Below are 21,443 nucleotides of genomic sequence, written 5' to 3' on the forward strand. Positions count from 1 at the left end.
ACATAGCACTTCGTGGTATAAAACAGAAAATCCATGTTTTGTTGCAGTTTTCGGCGATAAGAGGCAATGAATGCAGTCATGTCATACATGGTTTTTAAGTTGAATGATTGTACAATACAACGGTAGTAAATGTAACGTATTACATTAAATTCTGGGATCGTACCTGGTCAATTCCAGGGTTTGGGGTATTCAACAATAACTAATTTAAACTAATTGGTATGATTTTAGTGGACTGCCAAAATATACAAATATGTCCTAACCTTATCTAGGTTAATTATCATCAAACAGAGAAATCACTATATCATTCAGAGGCAAACAACGATAAACTGGTAGTGCTAACTTAACAAAATGTAGAGCCCAGTCGCCCTCGGATTACCCCATATACTGCAGGACGCCTTATTCAGGACGGACAGTATATGTGGTAGCCCTTCAACCACTACATTCACTGTAGGATGCCTTATTCAGGACGGACAATGAGTATAGCGGCCTGGACGACGGTCTGTTCAGCCAATGCGGACGACACCAAAGAAAACAAACTATGGCTAGCCTCTTTACTGGAGGTCAACCTCTTCGTGGCAGGCCAGACTTCTGATGGCCTTCCAAATTCACTCTCTAACTGTAAGAACAGGCGAGGAATTGTACTTTATTTAATTTACAAACTTACACTGTTTTCATCTTTCTTCCTCTGCTGAACGCTAGCAACAAATGACACCGACGACTGTGGAGTATCGGTATTTATACAGAAATGAGATCACGTGATGTACAGTGACTAATTGAGAACTCCACATGGTCGTACCTCAAATATCCGGAATCATTACACTAATCATGCCTCCGATGACGTGCGTCCCGCATGTACAACTTGGAAACTAAACAATTCTTCTATTTTAGACAAAGGTTTAATAAACGACAGAACGATCAATTTCAAAGCTATTTACAAAGAATTCCTTTCTTTTTTTCTTTCTTCTTATTTAAATTTTCTTTCCCAACAACTATATATTCAACGATGTACCACTAGGCAGAACCAAAAAGTCATCAGAATTCTGTTTGGTTTGAGGGCAAAAATCTCTCCTCTAGAGCCTTACTTAGATCTGTCTACTGCTGGCAGATTTCCAAGAACACTCTGTGCTGGACCTCGCAAGGCAACAGCCAAATACATCCCCTTCTCTGACAGAGCCCATTTATTCAATTCTGCACATATATCAAATTGAGACTTAAAATCGGCCCATGACGAACTTCCGTCAAATTTATCTGGTTTCACAATGGTGATCTTGGGTTTGTCCTTCTGTGCAGTATTCTCAGGGCGACAACTTGTAATGTTAGTCTCATTCATCACTGGAAAATCATGCCTGGATGTATTCGCATGGTATGGTGTGCTCGTAATAGAAAATATATCTGTCTCGTCATCATCTGCCCTACTTAAATCAGTAAGATGGTCAGGCCTAGTATACGTATTAGGTAGGGTGGTCGTCCTAACAGTTTTAGGTCTTGCGCCCTCCCGCATGTAACCTTGGTCATCTATGGTAGTCCGCCTACTTTCAGGTAATTCCGAATCTCTGGCGGCTGGCCTTGTTCGACTTTTATTTATACTAGCCTGATGCCTACTTAACTCCTGCTCTAAGGCAGTCAAGATATAGGACTCACGGCTGTTTTGACCGGTCGACAGGGGATACTTACTGACCATACTCAGAACAAGCATTTGTGTATCGAATCAGTTGAGATATATAAACACCATATGCAGGTGATAATTGGAATATTGCTACATAAATATGAAAAGTTGCCGATGGAGAAGCTGAAATGATCCCATTTTTCATAAGTTGTTAGTTTGCCGTTAATATCTACTTTCAATAAGATATCTATATATGAAGCAGAAGTGGACGACTCTGTTGTGTCTTTTATTTGGACTTCACAGGGATATGTGGAATCGACATGTGAATTAAAATTATAATTGTTAAAAGAAATACGTCTTCGATATGTCTAACTGTCACAGCAAGATATGTATTTTTTTCTTCTCAAGTAAAAGTCTTTAAACCAATCAATACAAGAAGATCGTGATTCCGTACGAAATTCTCACAATCGAGGCGATTGTCATCGCATGGACGCCGCACGGAAAGGTAGATGCGGACATGTAGACTTTCAACCGAAATATAAGATATAAAAATGATAGAAGTTGTGGACGCCTTTCTGTAGCGATATCCGTGTTACAATAAGAGGTGGGACCTATATGTTCACAAATGAAGGAGGGGTGCATTTTAAACAACACTTTTCTGCAGATATAGCAAACCCCGAAGAATCAAAATGACGTTTGTTTCAAGCAAATCATTAAAACCCATCACTGTATCGTACAAAACCATCGATCATTTGGAAATTCAAAAAGACATAGAAAGTTTTAATAGGAGAGGAGGTTTCTTAACGACCAATATTCTTATAATTAAACCAATGGACTGGTTTTTGTGAAACAAAATTAGAAACATTTGTCTTTAGCTAATGACAGTATTTCATGATTCCGAATCTAATAGAAAACATATGGTCAATGCATAGTGATACATTTTGATAAACGTGCAAGTGATTTTATAAAGTCCAAACAATACATATTTCATATTCTTGAGAGTTATTTATTGTTAATGATCAATCAAATAGAGGAAACAGGACATTTGTATCTCATTGGTGTATATAACATTGGTGTATATAATGAATTGATATGGGAGAGATATTGCAGATTTATGATAATATTTCCCCCCATTAAAACCCATCCTCATCATGGTTAATCTACAGCGTAGAGAAGCTGATTTGTTAACAAAGTTTCTTTTACTAAGGATGCAGTGGGACCATTCTATCTTATTTGTAGTCATTCTTCGTTTTAGCATAAGAACTATAAAGGGGTACACAGAAACCCAAGAGGAAACATATACTCGTACACGATGAAGAGAGTTCAACTAAAAGTATCTGATCGGTAATGTAAGGTTATCCATAAGATTCAACAACATATAATCAAATTCACTGAATATTATCTGTCATATCTCTTTTCAAATTGGCATTACTTTCATCATAGACAATGGATACACATGTTTATTGGAAACTAAATTTATTCGTTTGTGGTATCATTTGTTCGCGTAATCATTATGGAGCGTCGTCACGTTCAATTGGGGTATTGGTTGTTCCGTTTAAAGTAAGGATATGTCAACGATAGCATATTTTTAAGAGTCCTTAAATCTAGTTTATCTGTTTTCAAAGTACATAAAAATAGGAGTATAAACTATGCGATTCCATTCTTTGTTGTTTTATCGAGTGGTGAAGGTAGGAATCGTTTCAGAAAACATTTACGTACATGTAACCCGCTTACGCAGCACGAATGCATTTCATCATAACCTGCATTTTATCGTTTAAATGAAGCTGTCATTTTAAAAAGGGAGTGGGGAAGATCGGAAGTAATTGCTCACAACCGATATGTTGATATAAAAATCTTGGGAAAATACACAGATTAAACACATACATGTATAATTCAGATGATGCAAAGATACTCTTAAGATTATTTCAGACTCTATACAGTACATGTACACTCTTCATTTCATTGTTTCGTAATCGGGTATCTCAACACGGTGTTCGCAAGATACAGACTAGGTATTTTCATATGACTCACTAATGTAGATGTTGATTATGTGGAAGACCAAACTATTATTTTGTTTAAACATAAAATACCCTCGTTAATCTACATCAATCGCTTTGATCTATAAAATGATTATGTCAATTGAGTTTTATGGGATTTACAAGAGAGAACATAAACTTCCACGGACTGTCGTCTGGGCAGAATTAGTAGAGGGAATATTGATTGACATTTACCTGTATTGAAGATTAAATAAGAAATATATTCACTAGAGAGATCTAAAATGTAACCTGAAATTTAGAAATCTTTGGGATATGAAACATAATTTAATTTAATAACTTCAGTTCGTGTGTGCTAGAAGTATATTAATCTACGACAAATTTTGCTTCATTTCTTGTAATGTGAGGTGAAAATTTAAGCATTACATGGTCTGTTGTTTTTTCCGTGTGGTTTAAAATTAAAATGCTTTGTTTGGTCTTGTTTGTACATACATGCAAGCCATACAAACATTGAGCCTTTGTGCCAACTGAATTGAACCCCCGTACAAACGAGAGAGAGAGAGAGAGAGAGAGAGAGAGAGAGAGAGAGAGAGAGATGACCTTATAAATCGCATTTCAAGTACTATTGTTAAAGATTCCTTGGGGTAACTGGATTTTATCATTTATAGACGACGCCCATGGGCCACACTTGAGTGTCCGTGGTCTTGCTGTGATTTTTAAACGACTCTTTTTATCACTCCTTATCCCATGAAAAAATTTGAAGTCTTATTGTGACCCCAACTTAGCCTCAATGGATCACAGCAAATCTGAAATGAATTCACATAACACAGAGATGCATCAATATCAAAACGACTTACATGATTGGGATAAAACGAATGTAACAAGGTTATAGTTGATGATATAATGTGAAAAAGCCCGCCATAAGAAATCTATATAAAAATTAACAAAGCTTTATCTTAAATAGTTCAAGAGATATTTAATACGTCAGATTTTTACTAAAAGTAAGTCAAACTCCATGTACAATGTCAAAATCAAATATCAAAGCATATTAAGGCATTGCCATGAAGAATTTATACACAAAATATATAAGATTTACCTTGAATGATTTAAGATATATGATTGGGTCAGGCTTTTTAGGAAGTATATCAAGGTCACAAGATCAAATACGTTTGTATCACAATATCTTGTCATAAAGAATCTATATGAACTATGATAGCCCTACTTTGAATACTTCTGAAGGTATCTAAAGGATTATGTTTTCTTAAAAGTTGGTCAAATCTGAAGAAACAAATCTAAACAAAGTATGACATCTCTTCCTTAAATAGTTAAGGAGATATAGGATGGGTTAGATGTATTAAAAGTATGTCAAACTCCAAGGTCAAGGTCACCAGCTACACCAAATAGTAAAGTCTTGCCATATAAAACACATATACAAAATATGAGTCATACTTTAGATCAGGAGACATTAGATAAATCAAAGTTTGTTATTAACTAGGTTAAACTCCATCCTTAAAAGATCAACATCATTGTGTAAAACGTCTTGCAATAAAGATTTATATACAAAATATGAAAGCGTCACCTAAACCAGTTCGGAATATATTTGATATGTAATGTTTCCTTGAAGGTAGATCACACTCAAAAATCAAGGCCACACGGTCAAAGTTTATGTTATGAAATAAAAAGCATTCGTATTAGAAACATGTATTTAAACTATAAAAGATATACCTCAAATAGTTCAAAACATATTGTATAGACAACTTTTTTTTTCAAAAGTAGATCAAAGTAAAAAATAATCACACACCATTAAATCACATCAAAAGTCTTGCTGAAAGAAATGTGCAGACAAAATAGGAAAATCCTAGCCTAAGTAATTCAAGAAATATTTTTAAAGAGTTTACCTATAAATAAGCATTTAAAACTTTAATTTCCTATTGTGGCCCAACCCTACCCCTGGGGGCATGATTTAAGTAAATTTGAATATGCCCGATGAAAGGTAAATATAACGAATAGTGATCAATCTCATAAGTCCTAAAAGCAATACAAACTACAGAGTTGAACAAACACGGACCCTGGACCTTACAAAGACCATGTTGCTTCAAGCTTGGTCAGCTATTCCTTATTTACGTATCTGCTTCTTGTATCACTTCTTATTTAATATACAGATATGGATATTTGGTACACACTTCAGTTTTTATGTGTCTAGTACGTGATTCCTAGAGTCAAGCCATTATGCGGTTGATCCAACGTACTGATTTCTTGCTATGACACTCGATAAGTTAAGATTTTAAAATTTATCAGAAGTATCTCCGATATATGTTTCAAAGTGAAAATTGATATTTTGGTTATGACTTACGGAAAGTCTTAACTGGAGTATAGTGACGACGGCTTGGTGTTTCGAATGGGTATCAAGGATTATGTTGACAATCTGAAATATGTATTCTAGCGACTCCGGGAGCATGGCTTGAAGTTTGAATCCAAGATATGCGAGTTCTTCTGGACTAAAGTTTCTGAGGAGACTAGTTAGCAGGGGAATATCTACATAACCTTCGTTCAACAGATGGCAAACAAATCTCCTACAAAAGACGTTAAGAAGTTCTTGGCTTCGCCAGTTACCACAGGACTTCAATGCAGAGTATATCCAGTTAGCAAACCAATATTTACAAATGGCGATTAAATCCGCTCGAAATAAAAGACACCACAAAGTCGTCAACCTCTGCCTCATACTTAGATATTTTATTGAAAGCATACATTAACGGCAAACTGAGAACTCAACTGAATAACAAACGGGGTGATTTCAGCTTCTCCATCGTCAACTTCCCATATTTATATAGCAATATTCCATTATCACCTGTATTTGGTGTTTATATCTTTCAACTGATTCGATACGCGAGAACTTGTTCTGCGTATTGTCAGTTTTTAAATCGAGGCAAGCTACTGACAAACAAGTTGATGGTACAGGGGTTTGAACAATCTCGATTGAAGTTTAGTTCGTCAATACAACCTATCATTGGGTCAAATGCTGTCTGACGTGTTTTATACCGATTGTTAGGCCGTTCTTGGCACACTGATTTTGACTACAGATAACTCCGTTCACCTGATCAGGATATACGGCTCACGGCGGGTGTGACCGGTCGACAAGGAATCCTTACTCCTCCTAGACACCTGATCCCACCTCTGGTGTATGTAAGGGTCCGTGTTTGCCCAACTATCTATTTTGTATTGCTTGTAGGATTTATGAGATTGATCACTGTTCGTTATCTTCACTTATATTTGACGTAACATGATTTATCGGTTCTTTATTGTTTAGTGCGTGGAACAGAACGTTTCGTATTTAGCACACTCATAAATTAGTATTATTGTTCTGCCACCAATTTTAGGGAATTTACTGAACAAGAAAAAGCGGTTAAAAGCAGCTGTCAAATGTTTCAACTATCTGGGGAAATTTTATATTTGGCACTATTTCTACATTTTACATTCGATACCAATTCCATTTACCTGATCATGATAAATGGCTTACGGTGAATGTGGCGGGTCGAAAGGAGATACCTACTACTCCTAGACACCTGATCCCATCTCTGGTAAATCCAGATATTCGTATTTGTCCAATGCTCTGTTTTGTATTGCTTATATGAGTTATGAGATTGATCAATGTTCGTTATATTAACATTTCTTCCACCCAAATATAAAATCGGCACCAATTATACTCTCAGATATACTCCTGTATTTATGTAGCAATATTCCATTATCACCTACATATGGTGTTTATATCTCTGAACTGATTCGATACGCAAGAGCTTGTTCTGCGTGTAGTCAGTTTTTAAATGGAGGCAAATTAATGACAAACAAGTTGATGATACAGGGGTTTGAACACTATCGATTGAAATCAGCATTTTGAAAATTCTATGGTCGTTATAACGATCTAGTTCGTGAATACAACCTATCATTGGGTCAAATGCTGTCTGACGTGTGTCACATCGATTGTTAGGCCATTCTTGACACACTGATTTTGACTACGAATAACTCCGTTTACCTGGCCAGGCTATAGGGTTCGACGGGAATGCTTACTCCTCTTAGGCACCTGATTCCTCCTCTGGTGTGTCCAGAGCCCCTGGGTCCGTGTTTTCCAAACCATCTATTTTGTATTGCTTGGAGAAGTTATGATATTGATCACTGTTCGTTATATTCACCTTTCATTTACATTTTGCTTACTCTCTATTCAGATATAAAACTGAATTAGTTTCATTTCATTCCTTTCTGATTTCATCTAAAATTAAATTGACCTGGTGATTTGTAAGTATTTTTTAAAGAAATTAAACGAGTCCTAGATTCTTTAGACCTTTCGTGTTCATCATTTAATATCTTTATGTTTTAATTAAGAATCTCTTTTGATTAATATCCAAAGTAGTTTTAACATCAAATGAAAAACGATTGCTTGATAAATTTCATGGACGCATAACCACCAAAGATTAAAAGTACGATCCCTTTTTATTTGTCAGTTACCGTTAATCTAGTGTCTCAATAAAAAGAACCTTTGATGTTTGCGGGATATAAAAAAATGAATATTCTCATTACATATTGAGCGGCGATGGTTAATGATACTTTAGATCACACTATATAAAGAAAGGTTTATAAAGAATAGACAAAGAGATCACTACTTTCTCCATTACAATGTGAGTATATGCTATGTTTGAACATTTTCCACTGTGTGTTACTTTTGCTGTACGCATCTTAGATACAATAATATAGCTGTAAGCATGCTAACTTATTTTACTATTGGCCTAATGCTGAGCGCATTGGTGTATTCGGAGAAACCAAAAATAACCATAGGTGCATTCATCGGTGATCAGTCATTGCCATTCGGAATACATCGCAGTGGACCAGCAATTGAATTAGGACTTCAGAAGCTGAAAGAACTGGGTGCTGATGAATTCGACGTGGAAGTCATTCGATACATTTCTAACTTGGAGTGCGACCCAGACCTAAGTGGTCTTTTCGCAACTGTTGTAGCCGAGATGTATCACAGAGGAAACATATCGGCAATAGTTGGACCCAGTATGTATTCTGTTGAATGAATGATACATGTTCAATGTCTATGCTTGTTCCCGGTGATCTAATGATATGAAAGGCGGAGATAATGAACAGTGATCAATCTCAGATCTCCCATAAACATTACAAATTAGAGAATTGTGCAAACATTGATCCCTTGATGTACCAGAGGTGAGATCAGGTACCTAGGAGGAGTAAGCATTTTGCATATCTTGATCAGGTAAACGGAGTTATCCGTAGTCAAAATTAGTGTGGCACGAACGGCCTAACAATCTGTATGGAAGAAGTCAGATAGCATTTAACTCAATCATAGGTTGTATTGGCAAACTAGATCGTTATAAGGACTATAAAATTTGTGAAATAATGCTGACTTTGAACGAAAGTTTTGAAACCCTTTCACTATCAACTTCTTTGTCAGTAGCCTGTCTGGATTTAAAAACTGACCATACACAGAATAAGCTCTTGCGTATGGAATCGGTTAAAAGATACAAACACCATCTGCAAGTGATAATGGAATATTGCTACATCAATATGGATCACACAAGAAATAGTTAATGCTCTGTAAAAGGCAGTATCGAAACTGTTGACAAAAGAACAAATCAGTTTGATCAATATCAAACTCAAGTTAATGATAAAAACAAAAAATAAATATATTCCCTTTATCTTTTATTTTTGTAAATTCGTGTACGTATGAAACATCATTGTGCCTCCGTGGCTGAGTGGTTAGAGCATCACCCTCAAAATCACACTGCCTCTAACCTCTGGTCGGCGCGGGTTCGAATTCCGCTCGCGCCGGTAAGTGAGAAAGTTTCCCAGTTTACTCTCGGAAGGTCGGTGGTCCCTTCCCAAGTATATTGTATGTGGGTTCTCTCGTCCACCAATAAAACTGGGCGCCCCAAGATAACTAAAAGTGTTGAGTGTGGTGGAAAACAGCAAAACAAACAAAAACAAACAATTATATCATTGTGAGTATTTAACCTATCATGTTTTACGGTGTGACCGTTGAGAGGAGCGAAGACTCTTAAAATCTTGCAACTTAACTTTAAGCATCATTTAACGCGGGAAATATAACGCGTGTGGTGTAAAATGAGCATTGTGACATCATCATTAGCTGCGATTTTTTCTCTCTCTCTAAAACCAAGAAATATCCACAACAAAACGTACGAAGGTATAGGAAAGCTTGTTTGAAATTCAAAATCATTGATTGTATTTTCCAAACTATTTATTTGTTTTATATACGAGGTTGTCAATGAAGTATACCGCAGTGACGGCGACATTTTTCCGTAAGCATTGCGGGTAGTCCCCATCATTTTTCAGCTGATGACTCAATTGTGTAATCATTGGAGCGAGCTCGTCGCTTCGTAAGCACTGTAAATGGATTAAAAGAACCTGTGATTTCAACTAAATGTAAAACAAAATTTGTGAATATGTTGATGCTGATAAAGCTTCCTGAATTTGAGTTTCATTGTCAATAAACTTTTTTATTCCCATAAATATGACGTTGTAACCCACTACGTCTTGCGAAACTCAAATAAACTAAGATCAAACAATTTAATAATTCATTTTCTTTGAAGATTCGTAGGTGTAATTTAGAATTTATATTCTCTATTAGTGTCCAGTTTTATCGGCAGTTCTCTGTATTTTAATTTTTATGCGACCTTCGTTACAACATCAGTTATTTATGATGTTAGCGCTTACAAAAGAATTCGACAATTTCAAAAGAAAGTTCCATTACGTCCTATTTGCAAGACATAGGTTAAATATATATCTCCACATGTTTCAAAGCAAGAAGGAATTAAACGACATACGAATTTCGTAATCAATAGCTTTAAAACCAATGATTTCAACTGAATTCATTTGAAACGAAATAATATTTACATGGATACTTCAGTGTCATTTCATCACCTGGTGGCGTCTCACTCTACCGTCAGATATCTTTTACACAAGTAATTTTCTCTCTCGAAAATATATGAAGATTTGAGCTTAGACGTTTTATCCCCCACCTCAGTAAGATACGGTTCCATCAATTAATGTGCTCCAAAATGCTTGATTAAGTTTGTGTCATTGGGTCAAATGCTGTCTGAGGTGTTTCAAACATACTGTTGGGCCTAAACAGAGTTATCCGTAGTCAAAATCACTCTGCCACGAACGGCCTAACAATCGGTATGAAACACATCAGACAGCATTTGACCCAATGGTAGGTTGTAATAGCAAACTAGATCGTTATAACGACCTTAGAATTTGCGAAATGAAGACTTTAAATGAGACTGTGGATACTATAAATCATGGATTGATAACACTAATGAATATTATTGTTGATTTTAGCTTGCAGCACACCAACAGAAACGATCGGAAGAATGGCGGCTGCATGGAATATCCCCATGTTTGGACTAAGCGGAGCTGAAAAATCCTTAGATGACAAGCAGATCTACAATACCCTGACGAGGCTCTCCTATAGTTTTAATGAAATTGCTGAATTTTATAAGAATGTTTTCTCCCATTTCAATTGGACTGACATTTCTGTCTTGTATGAGGGGGAAGGAACTCGGTTTTTAAGACTTATATATATTCTAAACAAAGCTATTGCAGAAAATATACATGCGAATTTTCTTGGAGTCGGTCTATCATCTACGATGCTTCAATTTTCATCTGAATCTGTTCAAGGATATGCCAAGACATTGCTCAAAGGAAGTGCATCGTCTCGAGGTAAGTAATGGATTCCTATCGAATTTGTGCTGAGATATACAATGGATTAATCCCAAGCCTTATAATAGATCTATCCCAGGTTATATACTGTATTCCTCTTGCAATTTTTTCGACGAAGAAGAAAGATCCAAAACCAAATCATTTTGACTTGTAATTTCATAACTATTTAACACCATGTACATATGTAGTCTTAACTATCAAATATCTGAAACTGGTGCTACATGTAAATTTGACGATAATGGTGTAAACAAAATGAGGTTGAAAGACACAGGGATGCTTCACATGTTGTCCTTTCAATAAACTATTTCTTTTCTTCAGTATTTGTCATTGTGTGTAACAATATTGCCCTCAGAGAGTTGATGCTGACAGCGCACTCCATTGGTATGACAAATGGAGAGTATGTGTTCCTGTATTTCTTTGCGATGAATGGATTCATCAACGGCGAAATAAACTGGAAAATGGGAGATGAAAATGACGAGGTTGTAAAATACACTTATGTTTATGATTCAAATTAGTACAAAGGTTTATCTGAAAGCTAGAATTAAGAATGGTAGATCAAAGTGTTGTGATATGAATATATTAGAAATATATCCGTTATTGATTTAATTAGTCGCTTTAGCCAAGTGGCTATGACGCTCTATTTACAGTTTACCCGTGTGTATAACCGGAAGCGCGGGTTTAGTCAGTGTGTATAACCGGAAGCGCGGGTTTAGTTATCAACAACGGTAGGGATGGGGGGCGGGGTGGGGGTTTTACAGAGTATAACAACAGCGCCAGGATAAATCTAAAACATTTCATAGAGATAGTAATCTTTCGTTCACCAATCATCCAGCGTTAAAAGTGAATCCCACAGGTATTTCCGATATGATTTAAAATCAATGAAACCGTTTGACCTTATACCCTCGTCATGGTATGATCACCATCTCGCACACGTGGAACACCGACATTATCTAACACACGTGGCAAGCCGACCTTAACTCGCATTTTGAACGGATTTTTGAAATAAACTGGCATATCTGTAGCGTTGACAGCCGTATTAAATGGAATTTAAAATCTATAGATATGATTACTAGCGATATTTTGCCGAATATTCTGTTTTGAAGCCACTGCACATCATCTCGTGACAGCTATAAATGAACGGAGTTTTAATGCTTTGACCACCGAGCACTTTCAGATCTCAATATACTGTGTATTTCTAATTTCGAATTATATACTTTAAAAGTATTATTTATATTTTGTTCAATATGTAGATTGTTTGATATCATAAGACAGTAACACCCGCACGGACGTCTATTGTTTCCATTCGGTAACTAGTACTCTATTGCCAACACTAGCCATTTTGAAGTGAGAAATAAGGGTCTTTCGGATATCACCTTACGAGTGGAGGTCCTATGTCGCGGCAGGTGTTGGCAGATTAAATAACCATTAATACTACTACCGTAAGCATTGTGCATAGGTCTAAATTTGTGGTACTTCACTTGCACCCGGTGACCTCTCAATATGAGTGCAAAATTATCGACGGGACATAACCAATCCTTGCCTGTTCCACATATAGCAGTTTTTATTTCCTGCATAAATATAAGTTTTAAACTAATAATTGGAGAAACCAAAATGTAGCCTATAGAAAACGTGGACGGAAGGGAAAAAGAAAATGTTTACAAATTTGCTTAACTCCAAGTGTGTACATAACATATAGTCAAACAATGAAGATGAGGAGGGTTTTTTGACACACTGATATTCATAGGTAAACAACTCCTTTAAAGCGTAGAAAGGGACTGTTTGACCAATACATACATATAATTATGTACAACGAGAAGAAAAAGATTCCTTTATCAAGAACGGAAGATAACGAACAGTTATCAATCTCATAACTCCTACAAGCAATACAAAATAGATAGTTGGGAAAAATACATATAAAATACAGAAAAAAAACCCAAGGCTGTAGATTAGTTATCTTGGATGTTTAAATAGGATCTTTGTTGGCACAGGAACAATAAGCACATTTTCTGTATCAATACTTACCACAATATTTGTACTATGATCCATTTTGATATTAATCTGATTTTGAAATTTACAAAATTGGGGTTTTTCATATCCGCTATGTAAAAAATACATTTGATAAATATAACTCTAGAATAGATGGAACTTCATTATGGTGATTGTCTTTGAAAAATGCGACTTTACACTTATTCACTATCTCGAGTGTTTGGTCTGAAATCATTGTAACTTTTATGAACTTTTCCATCTTAAATTTGATGTTTTCATCACAATGGTCTTTAAATTTAAATACTGGAAAATGAGATTTTTGATTTCAGACAAAGATCTTTGCGAATTTACAATTAAAATGAATGTGTCTTTATAAAAACACGTGTAGGTTGTCCTTAATGATAGTTGAATATATATTTTCCTGTGTATTAGCAAACACTTTTGTTAATATGCTTTCAGTGAAAACGTTCAATGAGATTTCATGTTAAGTTAATCTTTGTTTACTCTTAATTTGATGAGTTGAATGAGAGATAGGAATTTTTCCAATTTACTTGAAAGTGATATCAGGAACAATTAAAAACATTTAATGATGAAATTTACTCTCAAGTCAGTAGAAATAACTTTATAACAAGTAACGGTAAAACTTCAGAACATCAACAATCTGTTTTATCTGATTACATACTAACTTTAATGTACATGAAATTTCATAAAGGGAAGACAATGCGGGATATTAAGTTACCTTTAAGTCAAATTAAAGTTGATGTAGATAGTATGCTTGCCAGTTTTGCCTTAAAGCAGTAGTAATTCAAAGGCAATGTAAATATTAAATTCATATTACCTTCATTTGCTTTGCCGCTTTTATATACAGTATGCAGAGCAAATGAATAATGTTTATTTTACAAATGGTTATTTACATGTACATAGATCTATCGAAACTATTTATGTGTGAATGATTCTATAGAGGTAGAAAAATAGAGTTGAAATTTTAATAGAAATGAATGTGGAAATTAGAATAAACTACGATATAATACCACCATGTCTTTTCGCGTATTTCTGTGGGTTGCTAGGTATCGCAATAGCTGTGTTCGTGTATAGCGAGCTTGTTTATGTTACATTGAGAATCCTTAAAACTGACGGAGTGTTTGAATTCTAGATCGTGCGAAAGGCCTTCCAATCGCTGTTACTCGTTGGTCTCTTTCAATCGGAAACCAAAGAATTTGAGGAATTCAAATTTGAACTGAAGAGACGATCTCTGGAAATGTACAACTACAGTTACGGTGTGAAGGAAGATGTAGGTGTTTTATCGCTACAGACACTAGTAACTATTTATATCTGCATTTGCTGTTTCTATATCATATCCAAATGTGGACAGCCGTGAAAATCAAATAGTAAATTCAAGAAAAAGACAAAATCTTATGCAGTAATTATATAATTGTTCTTTTTCGTAATATTCATCTTTCTATGGTGCAATTACACAACGTGAAAGGCAATGATAACGAACAGTGATCGATCTCAAAAATCATTTGAGGGAATCAAAATAAAATATAGGGCAAACACGGAACCCTGAATATACCGGAGGTGGGATCAGGTGCCTAAAAGAGGTAAGCATCCCCTATCTACCTGTCACACCCACCTTGAGCCCTATTTTTTGATCAGGTATACGGATTTATCCATAGTAAAAACCAGAGTCTCAAGAATGACTTAAGAAGCGGTATAAAATACGTAAGACAACATTTGACCCAATCTGTTGATGCTTATATGATGTAAAGGTAGATACACACCAAAGGCCAATTGTAATACCTGTCTTAAGCAGGGTTTTTTTTTTCTCATCGTGAAATTCCTATAAAATTGAGAATGGGTGGCAATCTTTCTTTTTCAAGCAAGATTTACCTTTTTAAAATCATTTAATGGCCAAGTTTTTAAAAGAAAAAACATGTCTACAGAAGATTTATTTTGTAGGTAAATCCACAGTCTTTCGCATTTTATGTCGCATTTACATTGTATGGAGAAGCTGTAAAGAACATAATTCGTGATGGAAAAGACTTCAGAGATGGCAAAGAAGTCACTAAAAGTTTATGGAACAGAACATTTAATGGTAAGAAAAAATATTTTAGTGACAAATTTTGAAATGTACGTAGTCTGACGAAAATACACATATTACAATTCTAAATATGTAATCCTTCATAATAATATAAAACTAGCATCAGAGGTTAGATTATTTAGCATTTAGAATGATACGTCAATGTTATGTTAATTTTAATATTGTCACTAGTCGTGATAAAATATCAATTAAAGTTTAATCTAGTGACCGCCGCGGTGGTTGAGAGGTTAGAGCGTTCGCCGTGCATGCGGAAGGTCGGGGATTCGAATACTTGCCGCGACAAACTTACGTCGTTAAAACAGGTAATGATAGTTCCATCGCCAAACGTTCAGCATCAGGTGTGAATGTCACGGGTCCTCGGAGATTACCTTGGAAACGGATGGCCCGTGTCACAGCAGGTGTGGTACGCTAAAGAACCCTAACTGCTCAATGGCCGTAAGCGTGGAACATAGGCCTAAATTTGAAGCCCTTCACCGGTCTTGGTGACGTCTCCATATGAGTGAAAAATTCTCGAGCGAGACGTTAAGCAAGATACAATCAATCATACAATTTCAATCAAGTGTCAGTTTAACCAATTGCGATCTACACTAAGTAATTCGGTAAGTACTTCTATAATCTAAGCTTTGTTATGGTAATACTTAAATTTTCATTTCTATTAATAACATGTTACATTCAATCAAGATGATGTATATTTGACAAAGACATAAAGTTTCCTATATTCAAATCGCAGGTGAAGCCTGGCGGATATTTAACGCAAGTTTACGAATGGGACCTATAACACATATGAATACAATCTTCGCGATACATATTCGTCATTCGTTTAGTGAATAACAAAAGCAAATTTTATCATAGCTGGTTTTGACATAGGTCTCAACGCGGATGTGATTGGCTGAAAGGGGTTATTTAGTCTTCCGAGGCACCTGATCACATCTTTGGTATAGCCACGGTTCCATGTCCGCCCAACTCTCCATTTTTTATTGCTTATAAAAGTTAGGAGATTGATCACTATTCGTTATCTTCAGCTTTCATTTTGACTATTTTAGAATTCATTTAAGTTTATACAGATAATCTTTTTTTCAATTATTTCAGTGGTCACCGGAAAGTTGTTCATTGATGCCAAAGGTGATCTACTCGTAGATATGATGATTCTGGACCTGAATCCCACAAGTGGCGAATTTGTTGTAGGTAGTCTTTATATATTCTAATAATATATATTAGGATTTATTGAAACTTCAAGTTATTTAACATCTCTATTTAGCATTTTTATAGGAGTTATAAGATTGGTCATTTTGATTACGGAAAAGACGAAGACAACGAACGGTGATTAATATTTTACTTAGAATTTGACTGTGGTCACGAAAGAAGGATGTTCTAGTCGACATCTCATTGAATTATGCTATCTATGTATCATTTTTCTTGTTTAGTACTGTAAAGATAAACATATCGCATATATCTATAATGATCTAACTGTAGTTAAATCTACAAGCTGCACAACTAGTCAACTATTTCGAAAAATAGGCATTTTCCACATCCCTAACTGTAATTTGTTTTGTGGACCTGACATTTCTCCACTGCCCCAAATTGTGGAATAGTCACATAAGTTCATGAAAAACACCTTCTTTTCATCAAAAACTTGATTTTTATGAACTCGTAATACATGTATAACATAAGACAAATGGCGTACTAAAATAGAACTTACGTTCTTCTGAACATACGTAGAATGATGCTAAGAGAGATTAATTTAAGAAAAATTCTGATTATCTATAAAGATACTTTTAGCAAGTATTTCCGAAATGTCCAAAGTGATTCTTCTAAACATGGAAACATTCCAAAATGGTTCGTTAATTATTTATTGCATTTAGAATAAAAATCATCTGGCTTAATAGTATGTGTAATATATTTCACACGTATGAAGTGCGAAGGCAACGAACAGTGACCAATGAAAGGCGAAGATAACGAGCAGTGATCAATCTCAAAAATCCCAGCACCCGTGAACCGTGTATCTTAACGAGGTAAACGGAGTTATCTGCAGTCAAAATCAGTGTGCCACGACCTCCCTAATAGTCTGTATGAAACACGTCAGACAGCGTTTGACCCACTGATAGGTTGCATTGCCAAACTAGGCATCTGATTCCACATCTGTTGTGTCCAGGGGTCTGTGTTTGCCCAACTCTCTATTTTAGCTTGCTTGTAAGAATTATGAGATTGATCGCTATTCGCTATCTTCACACTTATAGGAGTTATAAGATTCATCACTGTTCGTTATCTTCACAGTTTTAGGAGTTGTGAGATCGATAACTCTTCGTTATATCCGCCTTTCATTTTGTCTTCCCTCAGTGGCTCACTGGTTCAAAACGACAATAGTAAGCCTGGAAAAAAATATCTACACGTATTGCAACAACAATACAACCTTGCACAAATAGTATTGCATTTACTTTCTACATTTTGCTATCTACATGTTTTCATTTTAACGAGATTAAATTTTCAGCGGCTTTGTTGACGAAATAATAGCTTTGATTTATAATTGCACTTACATATGGAATTCTATGTATCCCTTATAATATTTGATATATTCACTACATCATGATTATCACTTCCTACATTACCAAATTCTAAATACGCTGATTTATTTCACTCTTATACTGTATGGATCAACAAATGTTATGTTTACAGCGTGTTGGACACGGAGCTCTAGGTGAATTTCATCTCAGTAATTCCAACACAATTCATTGGCCAAATGACAAAGGACCCCCTGCAAACAGACCACGATGCGGATTCACTGGGAATGCACCAGGGTGTTTAAATATGGAAGGTAAATTGCAGATTAAATTTCTAAAATACAAAAATAGTTGACCTGATTTTGGCTCCCTATGTATGTAGGGAGAACCAATAATTTCTCAATCTAGCACATTGCATACTAACCGGATACACACAAACATGAACATATTATTCATAGGCTACAGTTCCTCATTGACAATATCTTCGTGGTCTTTGATTATCAGGTTTTCCAACAGTGTCTTGGAATTCTCATGGGCACGAATTGCGCTCCTTTGTTAACTGACCTGTTTTATATTCTTATGAAGCAAATTTTATTTTTAAAAAAAATTTCTACGTGAGAAGAAAAATATCTTGTTGTAGCCTTCATTTCTACAGTTAGATATATCGTCGACGTATTATTTATTAACAATAGTAATTTTCATTCATTTGTCGATTCGATGTATCCCTGTGACCTCGAAATAAAGGACATCACAGAGTCGTCCACTTCTGCTTCATACTTAGATATTCTATTGAAAATAGATACTAATGGCAAACCAACGACTCAACTTTATGACAAAAGGAATGATTCCAGCTTTTCTATTGTCAACTTCTCATATTTATGTAGCAATATTCCATTATCACCTGTATATGGTGTTATATTTCTCAATTGATTCGATACACAAGAGTTTGTTCTGCGTATGGTATAACTTTTTACATCGATGCAGGCTACTGACAGACAATTTTATGGTAAAGGAGTTTTAACAGTCTTGTTTAAAGTTAGCATTCTATGGTCGTTATAACCATCTAGATTGTCAATGCAACCTTTCATTGGGTCAAATGATGTCTGTCTTGTTTGACACCGATTGTAGGGCCGTTCTTGGTTTTGACTACGGATAGTTCCGCTTACCTGATAAAGATATATGACCAGTCGACAGGGGATGTTTACTTCTCCGATGCACACGCCTCTTACATATCGAGGGGACCCCTGTTTGCTCAACTCCCTGTTTTTGGATTGCTTACAGGAGTTATGGGATTAATCACTGTTCGTTATCTTCACATTTCACACAATTCATTTATATATCATACACTAGCAAATATGCATAAACAATGACGGAATATGAAGGGGAAAAACAGATACATGCATTCGTTTACATAACCTTCGCAAGCCAGGTATGTACATATACGCATATTTTAACAGATCATGCAATATCCGTATATACAGATGTAATAACATTCTCTCTCTCACTTTTTATACCATAAGGATCGGTTACAAGTTTTAAAACATGGAAAAAACCTTTCAAAACATTATATTGCACATATCATGCAGAACCATGCTACTCTGCGTTGAAGCATTGCATTTTCCATGCAACTTTCCGAAGCGAAATTCATTTTTAGGTTTATAATCATATTCATTGAAGTAGATTGCTAACAGAATATTGGAAGCAGCATGATTCAGTATATAGATAGATAGATATATATATATATATATATATATATATATATATATATATATATATATATATATGTTTACACTCTGCTAAGCTATAATTATACATGTAATAACAGTTATTCTATGCAAACAAAATTGAAGAAACATGTCTCGTTCTTTAATTCTTCTGTCAGTACTATCAATACTTTGATTAATGCTGATGTTTGTGTGATGGATGTTTCATTTTTTATGTGGCAATTATCAGCCTTGGTTACGTGTGCGACTGATAATCAGGGGATATACACAGTACACTGGATCATTAAAGTAGTCATCAATTTTTAGCGCATTTGTGATGTTCTAAACCTAACTATTACTGTTCCGTGTGAAGTCTAACACGTTTTTTCTCTTTACGTTATATTTACAGAAAGTCCATTGGTGCAAATCTTTTCCTCTGCATTTTCGATTATAATAGTGATATTTTGCATCACCGTATTGATTGTGTATAGGTAAGATTTTTTCACACTTCAAATGTCCATGCGTAATTTTAGCTGTATAAAATCTTTTAAAGAGATGCTAATTTTGAATACGGAAAACTTCGTTTCACTGATCAATATAAAGGATTCATAGCGTTTGTGACCGGTTGAAATGGATATGCTTACTCCTCCTTGGAGCCTGATCCGCCTCTGATATATCTATGGGTCCACGTATGGCCAACTCTTCATTTTATATTCCTTGTACGAGGTAGGCGATCGATCACTGTTCGTTATCCTCACCTTTCATTTTCGCAAAAAGGCATCTTCACCTTTTCATAGGTACATCCCTACATTGCGTTGATTCATATACGGTTTTGCTGAATATGTTAATATGATTTATCCTTGTCGTGCTTCTTTTGATAATAAGATTTTGTAAGAAAATATCCCATGGATTCTTTCTTATATAAAACGTTGATCCCCTTAAGCGATCATCGAAGAAATTCTGAAGGTGATGCATCTTTCTGAAATCTTTTGAGGGACAGTGCGACAAAGGTGAATATTATTACTCAGACAACTCTTTCATATATCTGTCTCTTATTTTAAGTTTCGAATTATAAAATGGTTAGCTTCTGGGCTTTTGAGCACAACTGCACATGATGCTACAATTAAGTATTTACTGGTTCAATACTGATCCCATTGGTGCAAACATATTACACATCTATTACTGAACGCCATTCAGTTGAAAAACGGTGTGTCAATTCAAATTTTCAAAGGGTTTTGTGAGGACTCTAATTAGTGGTGCAAGGATTGATAAATCAAAAAGTTCTAGATCTGCGTGATATTACAGTTTCTGTTTCATCCAATATATCTTCTATTTATATACTCCTATGCATGTATTTCAGTTTTATGATTTAGGATACAAATAGTTGAGACTTGGATCCAATTCAAATATTGTAATTTATTGATTTGGTTGATATATTTTTCCAAGCAAAACACCGGATCTTTTAAAATTTGAATTAATTTACTCGATATTTTGTATAAAAAACCAGTATTTTCACCAATAATTAAAAAATTGGTCTCCAACCTTCACTTTTTTAAAATTCTGTTTTAAATTTTAAAGGGACTGATTCACGATTTTCCTCCAAATTTTGTTTTTCACTCTAAATAATCCAAATCTACAGTCTAATATGTTTAGAAGGTTTCACAAAAAAAATTAAGGTTATTCATCATGACAGAAGCTCATTATAGAAAGTTAATTATTTGTTTTGAAAACAAACATTGAGGTGTGTTATTGTTTACGAAGTTTTCAAAATAAATAAATATTGATCCAAGTTTATAATATAAA

The 21,443-nt window shown here is 35.1% G+C and overlaps 1 protein-coding gene across 1 annotated transcript in view; it reads left to right on the forward strand.

Annotated features, from left to right (window-relative positions):
* Window positions 1-8,354: 8,354 nt before the first annotated feature.
* LOC125676757 (atrial natriuretic peptide receptor 1-like) overlaps window positions 8,355-21,443 on the forward strand; it is a 33,646-nt gene continuing 20,557 nt past the window's right edge. The window contains exons 1-5 of the mRNA XM_056158996.1: window positions 8,355-8,652; window positions 11,671-11,831; window positions 14,492-14,629; window positions 15,298-15,433; window positions 16,529-16,620. Coding sequence (XP_056014971.1) covers window positions 8,355-8,652; window positions 11,671-11,831; window positions 14,492-14,629; window positions 15,298-15,433; window positions 16,529-16,620 — 825 coding nt within the window. The remainder of the gene's footprint in view (window positions 8,653-11,670; window positions 11,832-14,491; window positions 14,630-15,297; window positions 15,434-16,528; window positions 16,621-21,443) is intronic.

This window comes from Ostrea edulis, chromosome 3 (genome assembly GCF_947568905.1).
Source record: "Ostrea edulis chromosome 3, xbOstEdul1.1, whole genome shotgun sequence".
Classification (NCBI taxonomy): domain Eukaryota; kingdom Metazoa; phylum Mollusca; class Bivalvia; order Ostreida; family Ostreidae; genus Ostrea; species Ostrea edulis.